At 40.6% G+C, this 12,016-nt stretch overlaps 1 protein-coding gene across 1 annotated transcript; it reads right to left on the minus strand.

Moving 5' to 3' along the window:
- Positions 1-7: 7 nt before the first annotated feature.
- PSMA1 (proteasome 20S subunit alpha 1) lies at positions 8-9,818 on the minus strand. Its single transcript, XM_055722649.1, has 10 exons — positions 9,670-9,818; positions 8,988-9,032; positions 6,033-6,134; positions 5,424-5,527; positions 4,470-4,558; positions 3,687-3,757; positions 2,639-2,768; positions 1,889-1,968; positions 894-998; positions 8-366 (listed from the first exon to the last, which is right to left on the minus strand). The coding sequence occupies exons 1-10, from the start codon at positions 9,670-9,672 to the stop codon at positions 310-312; spliced, it is 786 nt and encodes a 261-aa protein (XP_055578624.1). The 5' UTR covers positions 9,673-9,818; the 3' UTR covers positions 8-309.
- Between the last annotated feature and the right edge of the window lie 2,198 nt (positions 9,819-12,016).

Raw genomic sequence — 12,016 nt, forward strand, 5'->3', positions numbered from 1 at the left:
CAGCAGATTCCAAGAAAGTGATTTATTTCCACTTGTCCTTACAAGTTAAAGACAGTATGCTTTTTCTTAAAAAACAGTATCATGTACTATTTAGAAAATGATTACACCTTTCTCGTCAAAGAAAATACATCCAATTATGACGTCCTGTCTACCTTTTAAGGATAGGTGGGTTGGTTTCTTTCTTTTTAAGAGTAATCCTCAGAACGTATCAGCAGAAAACGCATATAGGTGAGGATAAAGTTACCAACAAATTGATAAACGTTCCTGTATACTTAGACATACATTAACACGAAGGAACTTATCCACCAACTAGTGCTCCATTGGCTCCTCTGCCTTTTCTGCAGGTTCATCAGCAGGCGGAGCAGGCTTAAAGAGAGGAAAAATAAATATTTTAGGAAGGCAGAAGACAACACCTGGCAAATCAGCTTTATCCTGGCCTCAGCACCATGAGTGGTAAATGCAGCTCACGTGACCAAACAGCTTACGAAGTAGTGTTACCCAAATTAGCGTGGAGCAGGACAGAGCTGGTCATTAGGAGACTAAGGATGCATCTTGCCACAGGTGTGAGAAACATGTAGCCACTGTTGCAAAAACAGTGAAAACTTGTATTTGGTCAAAGACAGACATACTTGATTGAAGAGAGATGGCATGGGAACAGCCTGGCACCAATTCAGTATAACTTGACTTAATAAGCATCCCAGTCTCCAGCTAATATTATATGGTCTTCATACAGCAACTTCAATTTTTTATTTTTTTTTTTTAAAAAAATCACATTCCTAAAACTCTACTAGCGTAGTAGAGAGTTAAACATAGTAAACATAACTATGCTAGGTCATATATCACAAAATGGTGTCTTTCAACAAAGCCTATTTATTTGTATCTGAACCACACACCTTTCTCTGTGGTCTCTCCTCAAGACCTTCTAGGAATGGTGCTACGTCATCATCGTCATAGATGGTAAACTCCATGTCTTTGCCAACAATTCCAATGGAAACATTCTGTTAAGCAAAGTTTTGAAAGAAGTGAGAAGCATTTTTCTGCAAATAACTCTCGCTTTTGCTTGTGAAACAGATCAAAGTTTCCTCCAGTGATAAAGAGACTCATTGTGCTGTTTGTGTCCACTTAAGGAAAAAAGGACATTTTGAGACACAACTCCTTTGGCAAACCGTACTAGGAACAGAAAGGGAGGCAGATTTATACCTTACAAAAGCTATCAGGTTTCAAAATCTTGTAAGTAAAACTACTTTTCAAGGGTTTCACTTTCTTTCAACATTTGTTTTGGTTTTAATAAACATACACAATTTTTCAAAACTACTTATTTTAATCTTAATTTGAATTTTCATTGTTTTAAGAGTTCTAAAAACCAAAGAGTAAAGGGCTAAGTATAAAAAAAAATTAAAAATGGAAAAGGGCAGATCAGCCACAAGCAGAACACCAACTAACAGCCATCCTTACAGTTTTCTTGTTCAACACCTCTTCAATTCACTGTCAGAATTTCTGCTACTTTTTGACGCTGGATACTTAATCAACTACTTGTGCATTACCTTCCCTCACATCCCAGGTGAATCACTGACTCTGCTGACAACGCAAATTGTGATTCCAGTTCTATGTAATGCAACTTTAACGGCGATCAAAGTTTAAAATGGGAGGAAGCAACCAAGGAAAGAATGTCTCATTTAGAGAAAGTACAATTTTTGTCAAAAATTTTTAAATCCAAGATAATTAAGGAAACTGTAGGTACACTGGTGACATAAAATTAAGAAGATATTATCTACCAGCATTCAGCTTCCAAATTTCAGTGCCAGACATAATTTATATAAATTTTGTCACAGTAATTTCTAGTAACAGTGGCACTAAAATACTCTTGTTAAGAAAACCTAGTATTTACCTTGGTGGTCAGATCCTGCTCAGCAGGAAGAGTCTCTCTCAGGGCACGCAGTCCATGTTTAACTAACTCATTTAGATTACCTTAAAATGAAATCAGAAAGACATTTACAAACTGTACGGTATTATCTCTAGACACTCACTTCCTCTTATTCCTATTCCTAGTAGACAACTAGAAAATCAGCCTGGCTAACTTGACTTCCAGAGCTTTTCTTCTTTTTGGTACCAAACACAGAGCTGGTTATAAAAAGCACACCTTGAAAAACCAGCCCTTCCTTACATGTGAGGTTGAACGCATCTGGGTTTGGCACCTGCCTTGCCTCCAGTACAAGTCATAATCAAAGCTTTTTTCCCCTCCACCAAGCAGCTATTCGATAGCTTCTTCATCACCATTTCATACAAAAATAAATTCACCATTTGAAATGCACCACCTAAATACTGGCCCTGACATACTATCCCTGCTCTGATACGGAAAAATTGTACTTTCCCTCAGTTAAACAGGGCAGAGGCCCTGTTACTGTTTTCTCTGCTTTTCTGAGCACAACTTCTCTTTGAATTACATGTAATAAGCATCCAGATGTTACAGTATGAAAATTTGTAACATTTTATCCAAAATTTTGCAGATTTACACTTATGCCAAACTTGGCTCCCAAAATTTATCTTCCTGTCTTACTAACGCAAAAGAACAGAGCAGTAGCAGAAAAAGTGCACAATTGATGAATAACATTAGATAAGACAGGGTTTCATTACTCACAGTCAGTAAATTCAGTCATGTGTCTCTCCAAGTAAGTTCGCGCTGACTGTGAACGAGCACCAATAGACATTGCTTTGCAGTCAAAATAGTTTGCAGAGGGACAAGTCTGGAAGATGTGAGGACCCATATCCTACAAAGAGAGGGAAAACCCACACAGAAGGTAAAACAAATGTATAAGCTTATACCAAGTCTGCTCCTGGAATACATTTTTTAAAACAGTTTTGCTTCATGGTACATTGCATAGCTTACATATATATATGCACATAAATACATTTTATATTGCTTATCATGTCACTGTTATACAATTCCTTCAAAATTACTGTTAAAGAAAGTGAAATCTAAAAAAAAAAAAGTTCTTTACACCTTGTTCATTAAATTGCCGTTTTTACGTGGACAGGATAGCTGGCATCAAAAATGTTTCTTTTTCTGTTCCATAAACTGTGCTGTGTATATGTATGCTTCCTACTTCATGGCTTGCAATAGACACTTTACACTTCATATTATCTTTTGTATTATCTACAAAAAAAAGTAAAAACCTGCAGCAGACTCAACCATGCCATGCAAGATTTCAGGCAAGACGACAATTTCCTTCAACCCTGCTCATATCAAAAACTCTTGAGGTCAGACATTGTGTGTGCTGCATTAAGCAAACTTGTTGCTAAACAAGAGAGAGGCCAGTAATGATTTCCACATCCATTTTTTATAAAACTCATTTAAAATAATAGTTTGTAAAGCTCCATAATCGATAGTAAAATAATTACTGCCATTGTGGGATCAACATTTTGATCTCTTAAAACATAAAGAAATCTAATTTTTTGCACCTTAATTAGCTTTTCATTTTTGCAAATGTACACATCATAAGTAGGATTAGCTATTAAGCAACATTTCAAAATGTTATGTTTAGGGTAAGTTACAGAAAATTATTTCCTTATTCAAAGAATACTGATGAGTCCATCCCTTCCATCTTTCCCCATTTGGTGTATAAAATTGCATTAAGCACATTTTCTTCTAGATCAATAGTAGTTACTATTGGAAACAGCTTGCTTACATCATAACCTGCAATGAGCAGTCCTACGCCATACGGTCTTCTGCCATAACGCTGCGTTGGTATCTGGGTTTCTTAAATAAGCTAAGGAAACAATCTCAAAATAACATGTTAATTACCCAAAACATTTACCTCAGCCAAGCGGAGATGTACCAAAATCATTATATAGTCCTTGCAAACCTTTCCGCAGGAGTGAGGACCACATTCAAGAGAAAAAGATCTTGCAACTTACTTGCAACACCAACTTCTTCACCAAAAGAAAATTTAGCAATTATCTTTCCTGAAATAAAGTGGTGCATTCAACAAAGTAATACAAACAGTTCACCTAATGCTGCACAGCTTAGTTTAATTTCTTAACCCTTTGAACTCTTTCTAGGCACCTGATAACAGAACACAAGGCCTCTGCTGTGTTCTATGCAAAGATAGAAATTTCCACGGGAAAAAAGAAATAATCTGACAAAGCAGCTACAATGCAACAATCACATTTTGAATAGCGCAGTCACCTTTTGCCCCCTACCTCCAAAGGCATGGGGCTGTGTGACAAAGAGCACGGTGTTAAAACGTTGTACAGCACTTTATCGCTTCTCTACCAGTTCAGCGTATGTTATGGGATATTCTCTGAAAGAACACCCAAGCAATGCGAATAAAGAAAAATTAACTTTCAGGTTTTTTAAATTTAATATGCCTTTTAAGGTGTGATATATGAAAATAATTTTATGAACATGCACGAAGGAGTAAAAAGCTACAGAAGTGTTACAGGTGTAAAAAAAAAAAGAAAAAGGATACTGCTTCCAATTAGTGACACTAGGCGAGACACTGGAAGAGGTCTATCAAACACAAACCTAGAATCCAGACACTCCTGACGCATGAAATTGCTAGGAGAAAAAAAAAAACAACCAAACAGAAAAATAAGAATAAAGAATAAAAACCAAACTAATGCACAGATCAAAGTCACAATGAGTTTGTGTCTCAATACTTGTTGTTAAGGTAAGCATTTTTGTTTCAGCTCTGCTTGTTGAGAAAAAGGGCCAAAGGCAATAAATAATTTTATTTCATCATGACCTATAATTTTTATTTAGAAAGTTGACCACAGGTTTGAAAGAGTATTATAATATTTCAGCCATACAAATGCAAAGAAAGTAGTCACACAAGCAACAGATGGATCATCTGGAAAAAAGCCACAGTTAAATTCTAACATTTCTTTGTGATATCACAGAAATTAAGATTTATTTCAGAAGTTCCTCCTATGCCTTTTTTTTTGCCCTTTCCTATCAAACTGAGGAAAATGCCTTCTTCCATGTACATTTACCTCATCTGATGAAACCATGTGGCCAGCAGGTAAAAAGCAAGCCACTCTAAAGCCCAAGCATACAGCAGTGTATGTTTTTAATAACTTGCTTAAATGCGTGTACACAGAAGCAGCTGCTAGAGGGAAGTGAGTGATGCACTTTCCCAGACTGCTTGGAAACCCCATCACACGGAGGAAACCAGACAAGACAGTCTTACTAGTAACAAAACCAAAGAGCAAAATTGTGGGCCAAACAAATGAGATTTCTGCCAACTACTTAAAGATCTGCCAGAATTTCATGCCGAGGTCTTTGGCATAGTACAACAGAGCAGTAACTTAAGACTAATCCTTAGCTGACCAGAAAATTTCATTCGCAATAGTCTACAAATGAACTTTCCACTCATTATTGCAGAACTGTGTATGTTGTGTATGTCAACAACTAAGATACTCACCACAAGAGCCTTGCATCAGCAGTAAGTCCAGCAATTGAGATACCAATATGGTTGTCAACATACAGGATTTTTTTCTGATGAGCTGCCAGCTCAGACTGTGCTCTCTACGCATAAAAGAAGAAAGCTATGTAGCAGACTGAACGGTTTGCCAAGCACTGTGGAGAAATCTGCTAACATTTATAGCAAGAACTGAATATGACATGAAACAATAATAAAAAAAAAAATGTATAAACTTGCAACAGAAGACAAGAAAAATCTGATGCCAGTTCAGTAGGGAACTGTGAGAACTAAAGAAAGGACAGACACACACTCAAGCTTTGGGAAAAGAAATAGTTTTACTACTTAGTAACCAATGGATAAAAAATAGTAATAAGGGATACATTTTTTAAAGGGGGTGGGGAATAATCTTTCATTCATTTCCTTAATTTTGTGAAAAAGTACTTTGCACAGGTACTGGAAGTATTTATAGCTCTATACTGGTACTCAAGCAAAAGGAAACTGGCATTGCATTTACACTACACATAAAAGCTCAGACTGCCCAAAACAGATTTGCCAAACCAAAACTTTTCTCCTAACATTAGTGTCCTGAGAACACAGTTTTGAGGTTACCTTGAGAGCAACCAGAACAGCATGTGTTTTCGATTTCAGCCCCACCGTAGCTGAGCCTTGTTTCACAGCTTCCATGGCATATTCTATTTGATGGATTCGGCCCTACAGAGTAAAACCAAAGGTAATAATTCTGAAGTTCATCCTCTAAATCAAGTTTCAATGGTTTTTGATTTTCAGACCTTTGATCCCCCCGCCCCAACAGGTACACTAACTGCATTACAGTTTAAACCTACAACCATGAGACTCCCTCAATTATCTTCTGCAAACACTTCACCATTAACCCACAAAAATCTGGCCGTTTCTGAGCCACTCACTACTGCATACAAAGAAACTGGAAAAGCTAAAGAGCGAATAATCTTGAGATTATAATCACAAGACTTCTGTCACTGTCTTTAAAGGAATCGGTACTTGACCCAATGTGATACAAAGATAAAACTTCCAGCTGAAGTCGGACATGTAACTTTTAATCGAGTTTCCTCAAGAAATTAGTCTTATGCAATTGCTGTGTCTCACCATCATTCCCTAATAACTTCTGCACAAGTTATTAGTCAACTGCAGTAAAGTCTGAAAGAGGAGTAGAGGTCTCACAGACTATTAAGTCCCACTATTAAGTTCTGCAAAGGCAGCCAGGAGCTTTGCAGGAAAATAAGACAATGTCCTTTTAATGCAACCACTGAGAGCAAAGTAGCTAATTTCTTGCATTTGAGTTGATGAGCCTATGTCCAATAGCCAGCATGTTCACTGCTACTGTGCAAGTACAGAATTACTAACCACAGCACACAGTTGCATCCTACCAGTTGTAATGGAGTGGAACACAGTAGCTGTTATAATAAAATGTACTGAGGATAATCTACAGGAAATCACCTTCTACAACGTTGGTGGGGAGTTTTTTGGGGTTTTGATCTGGTTTACATAGAGGAATACAAAGTGCAGCAGATGCTTAAAATACCCTAACGTTCCATTTAATTCACAAAGTTATAAATGGAATTTCAGTAACATCAGATATTTCCTGCCCGAGAGCAGTGTGGAATCACTGTGACCTGTCCAACATGTATTTATCAACTTTCATGAATGACTTGCAAGGCTGTAGAAGTGTGAAACTCCTTTAATCTCGTATTTCCTTTTCTTTACAATAACATCTGAAAACATCCCCCAAGACAGTATCATTATTCTTCGCTCCTTTATTAACAATACCAAGAACTATTATGGTACCATATCACTGCCTCACCTACCAGAATACATGGAGCAGTAATGGCAGCACTTAGTAATTTTAAATGTCTTTTATAAAAGACAACAACACTTCACATTTTCAAGGCAATTTATGGAAAAAAAATAGAAATTAGTGTTGTTAATGACTTCACAATATCTACTAAAGGTCTCAAGAGAATATTATAGTTTTTAAAGTAATTTTTCAAGTAACAGACAGATTAAAAGATTTAAAATTACAGTTCCTGATACAGAATCTGCCAGAGAAACACAGTCATTAATAAGGACGAAAATAGTTCAAAGCCACCTACAACTATCATTGTATTGACTAAAACCCACCCAATTATTCAAGGTTGTCTTCATATAGGATGGAAAGTATAAAATATGCTCTGTTACAATGTGTGTTGAAGCTGTATCTTTTAAGCAGTACCACTACACCATGAAGGTTTTCCATAGTAATACAAACTCACAAACTAACGACACATTAACTTTAGACTAATACGATTTGCTATTTGCATTTAGAATAAATCTTTAGTTTTGCTAAATCTAGAAATGAGTCAATTTTCAAGACTCTTGATTTTCCATATATATCCTATCTTACAATGTCCATATGGAGAGAAGAGGCAACATGAATTGACACTTGCATTTAAAATTCTGGAGTATCTGTTTTGAAGTCAATATAACCTATGTAAGTTTTAGAAGGCACAATGTATCTTTCTAATAACAATACACAGTGTGAAACTGATTTAGAGGTAATAATATTTAAAACTCAAGTGCAAATCTCAATATAATCTGAAGTACAGATAGCATGAAGCCTCTGTAACATTCTACGACACAGGAAACTAGGGACACACCGCTGCACAGATTTCACTGAATCACGACGCAAACTGCACTACAAGAGGTATGGCGTTTAACCACTTAATGTTCTAGCTCTCAATGTTATAATTATAAGCTTTATATATGGAATTTATTTGACAGGGATGTTTGTGACCATTTCAATCTAGAAAATTAACTTCTGCACATTTATACTATAAAAATCAGCATCTCAGATGCCATGCTTCAGATTAGCATATGGGAATAGTCATTCCAGTACAGGCTTACACGGCAGAGAGTTGTGTGCACACAAAAAAAGAGAAGCAGGCGCTGTTACACCACACTTGAAAAAGCCAGCATATACTCACTTAAGCACTAAATACTAACTTTTAGTAATTTTATTTTGTTTTGAACAATTTGCAAGCAGTAAAGCTCTTAATACAGAAATACCCCAACCAAAGAAGTTCTTCCCAATTGCAAACCGAATGGTGCCTTTCCAATATTAGCTAGGGAATAAAAGAGAGAATGAACTAGCAGTAGTCTAACACTGGCAAAATAGAAGCTTGGTTTCATGCTTTTTAATACCAACTTTTTAATATAGGTCTGTAAATTGGTCACAGAACGGTTGGCTTTGGAAGGGACCTTTAAAGACCAAGTCCAACCCTCAGTGATGACAGCATCTATTTTGTACCTCATAAGTACATTTGGAAAGCAACTACCCTAAGTACTTTGAGGTAACAGGGCCCACACAGCAGCAGCTCAGAGGCGTTAACGGCCTTCTAGACACCTACAGCCCACAAAACAAGAAGGGCACAGACGACAGTAAGCTTTAGGCACCTGAACACAGTCTGCATTACCGTGATACCACTGCTGTGAGAGTGACGGAAAACCAAAAAGCACGCAAAGAGCCAGTCAGCATGCTTATAAAGATTTTACCTGCGGGCTCCAAACTGTGACATCGTTGTCATACTGGTTACGAAACTAGAAGGAATAAAAAAAAAATATCCATTAGTGTAACTAATACGCAGGCAGGGAGAGCATTCCCGAGTGCAGCTGGGGTCGTTTTCTTTTCAGGGCCTTGCAGGTGCAGCTGTAGCTCCCCGGCCTGCCACGGGGGCCACCCCCCGTCGCGTTTCTTTCCACGCCGGGGCAAGAGCACAGGCATAGGGGGCAGAGCAGCGACCCGCAGCCCCGGCGCGGGGAAGCCGGAGGGCGAGGAGCCGGTGCCCGCGCCGGGGAGGGCCGCTGCGAACCCCGGCGTCGCCCGGCCCGGGGCCCGCCCCGCCGGCCGCCCAGCAGCCACGGCCGGCTTCTCTGCAGCGTCACGCCAGGCCCAGCCGGGCCGAAGGGGTCGCGCTCTGCCGCCACTGCTCGCCCCCCCACCCCCCCGGGCCCCGCCTGCCCTAGCGCGGCCGCCCCCGGCTCCGGGCGGCCCCGGCAGCTAGGCCCAGGCCCGGCCCGGCCCGCGGCGAGCCAGACCCCGCACAGCCCGGGAACCGCTTACTCACGGCCCCGTTCCCTCCTTCTCGCCTCCCCCTTCCCCCCAGGCCCGCTCGGCAACCCAGGCACGGGGCACGGAGCGCGCTGCCCCAGCTGGCCCGCCGTGGCCGCCCCTCACCATCCTCCTTCCCCCAACAGCGGCGCGGGCTCCGGGGCAGCGAGGGGGGACCGCTCCGGCAGCGACCGCTCTGGTCTGAAAGCGCCTAGGCAGCGCTAGTCGCACCTCGAGTCATCGACCGAGCGCACGGCGGCTGGCCCCGCCCCTCGGGCGAGCGATGTAGCGCGGGGCGGCCCCGCTAGCGCGTGCGCGGTCTGGAAGGGATCGCGGGGCGTGGGCGGCTCGCTGGCCTGAGGGGGGCTGTGAGGCGGTGGGGGGGCCTCTTCCCTATTGCTCTAAGGGGGGCCGTGAGGCTGGGGGGGGGCGGCTCTCCCTCTGCCGCCCTGAAGGGAGCCGTGAGGGGGGGGGAAGAGCGCCGGGCTCTCCCCTGCTGCCCTCAGGCGGGGAGCGGCTCTCCCCTGCCGCCCCGCTGAGTAGAGACGGGGGCCGGCCCTTCCCTGCTGCCCTGAGGCGCCGCTCGGGTCGCGGCACGTTTCCTGGCGTCCGCAGCCCTCAGCTGACAAACGCCTGGCAGCTGCTCCTTGCTGCAGCCCCCGAACGGCTTCCTTAAGCCGGCTCTGACCGCGGTTTTCTTGCTGTTCAGTGTTTCTCCTACTCAAAACGGTGCAGAACGGCTCTTAAAGATTCCTGCATGCAATACAAAAAGTCTGTTACTTGAGGAAAACATGTATTGTGGAATTTGGAAATAATTTCTTTTTCTTACTGAAACTCGATGTTAGCCTTTTTGCTGGTTTTTAAAGACTGCTGAAGATAAAGGCGCCGATGTAAAATAGGATCCGTAAAATAGGATCCATGTGCTATTAATTGCCTTCTCTTTATAGTGAGAAAACTCTGCCTTTGTTCTTCATAGTCACAGGATATGAAGAGGGCATGGGAAAAAACACCGTGGTATGGTCGTTGTTAGGAATATGCTCTAGGTTTTATGAAACCCTTAGGTACAGAGGGGAGTACATATGGATAAAATCAATCACCAGTTACTCTTTAAAAACTGACTTTAAAAAAATCAAACCCCCACCGCTGCCAGCTTCACAAAAGCTACCTCTGAAACAGCTATGAGAATTTGTTCACCAAATCTGTGCACAGATGCACACCAACCTCAGAAGGGTACTACAGAACCACCAATATTAGGTTTGTACCATTTGCCCCCTCACTTATTTTTTCCACTCGGAGCTAAAATCCATCACTGTCGACAGAAGGGTATCTCTGTCCAGCGTGCATATGTCGCACCCATCTTGGTTAGCAGGCTACAGAGTCCAATCCTACCTATTCTAAAACCACTACAAGGTTTCAAAGCTGTATTTCAGTCATTCTCCTTTTATCACAAGCATGTGGTTTATGAAGTGTGCTTCCCAAAACTGCAGTGAAGTTTTCATGCGGTGTCCAGGCTAACAAAACTTATGAGCCTAAGCAGATTAGGGTAAAAAAGAAAACCAAAAAAAACCCAAAACCAAACACAACCAAAAAAAAAACCCACAACACCCTACCAAACCAAATAAAGGCAGTTGGGTAGGAGTAAAACAACAGCCACTCTTAATCAGATGTAGCAGACTGGAAATCCTCGTACATTTCTGTTTCGGAAAAAAAAAGGGTACAGGAAGTCTCTGAAATTATATAAAGCTACATGAGAAGCACTATTATGAATAATATTAGAACAATATTACTATGTCTTTCTTAATTAGAGCTAAGATGTGATTAAATTTCTAAATGGGTCTTTTTGCTCTCAAAGATAAAAAACTACAAGTGCTTAACAAAGATTAGTTGCTTACTGGAGCTCTTATTTTGGACTATATGAAATATTTTTATATAGTTGTAAATGAAAAATGAGTTAAATATTACTATGATAACTCCTCTATAGGATTGTGTGACTCAACCATGAAGAAAAAAGAGAATCAATACTGTATTCATATGTTTTCTTTTTAAAAAAAAAACAAGTATCCAGCTGCTGAGGTCACAGTCCTTAAAGTCGAACTAGTGTTCTAGCAGCTTGTGTTACTGCAGGACCAATGACACGTTTCTTTTACCACTGGAGCATTTTCTCTTTTCCCCTGGACAGGGCCACAGTGTTGTCTAGGAAACAAAAAATCTAAACAGACTGATGTAAATTATTTAACTTGTTTTGTTATTTTTAAGCTTTCTGATTAACAAAAATTCATTTGATCTGAAATAACTTCCTTTCTTCAACATTGTTTGGTGTGCCCCGAAACAGGACATATAAACATTTTATTAAGTGAGCTGAACAGCTTTGAAGTCTCTCGCTGAACTTTCTGTAAATATTCCCATAGTCTCTGCTAGAATGCCATTCTGTAATAACTTCCCACAGCAATAAGGGACTCCCCAAAGGTCCGTT

The sequence above is a fragment of the Falco cherrug genome, chromosome 10 (genome assembly GCF_023634085.1).
Source record: "Falco cherrug isolate bFalChe1 chromosome 10, bFalChe1.pri, whole genome shotgun sequence".
NCBI lineage: Eukaryota > Metazoa > Chordata > Aves > Falconiformes > Falconidae > Falco > Falco cherrug.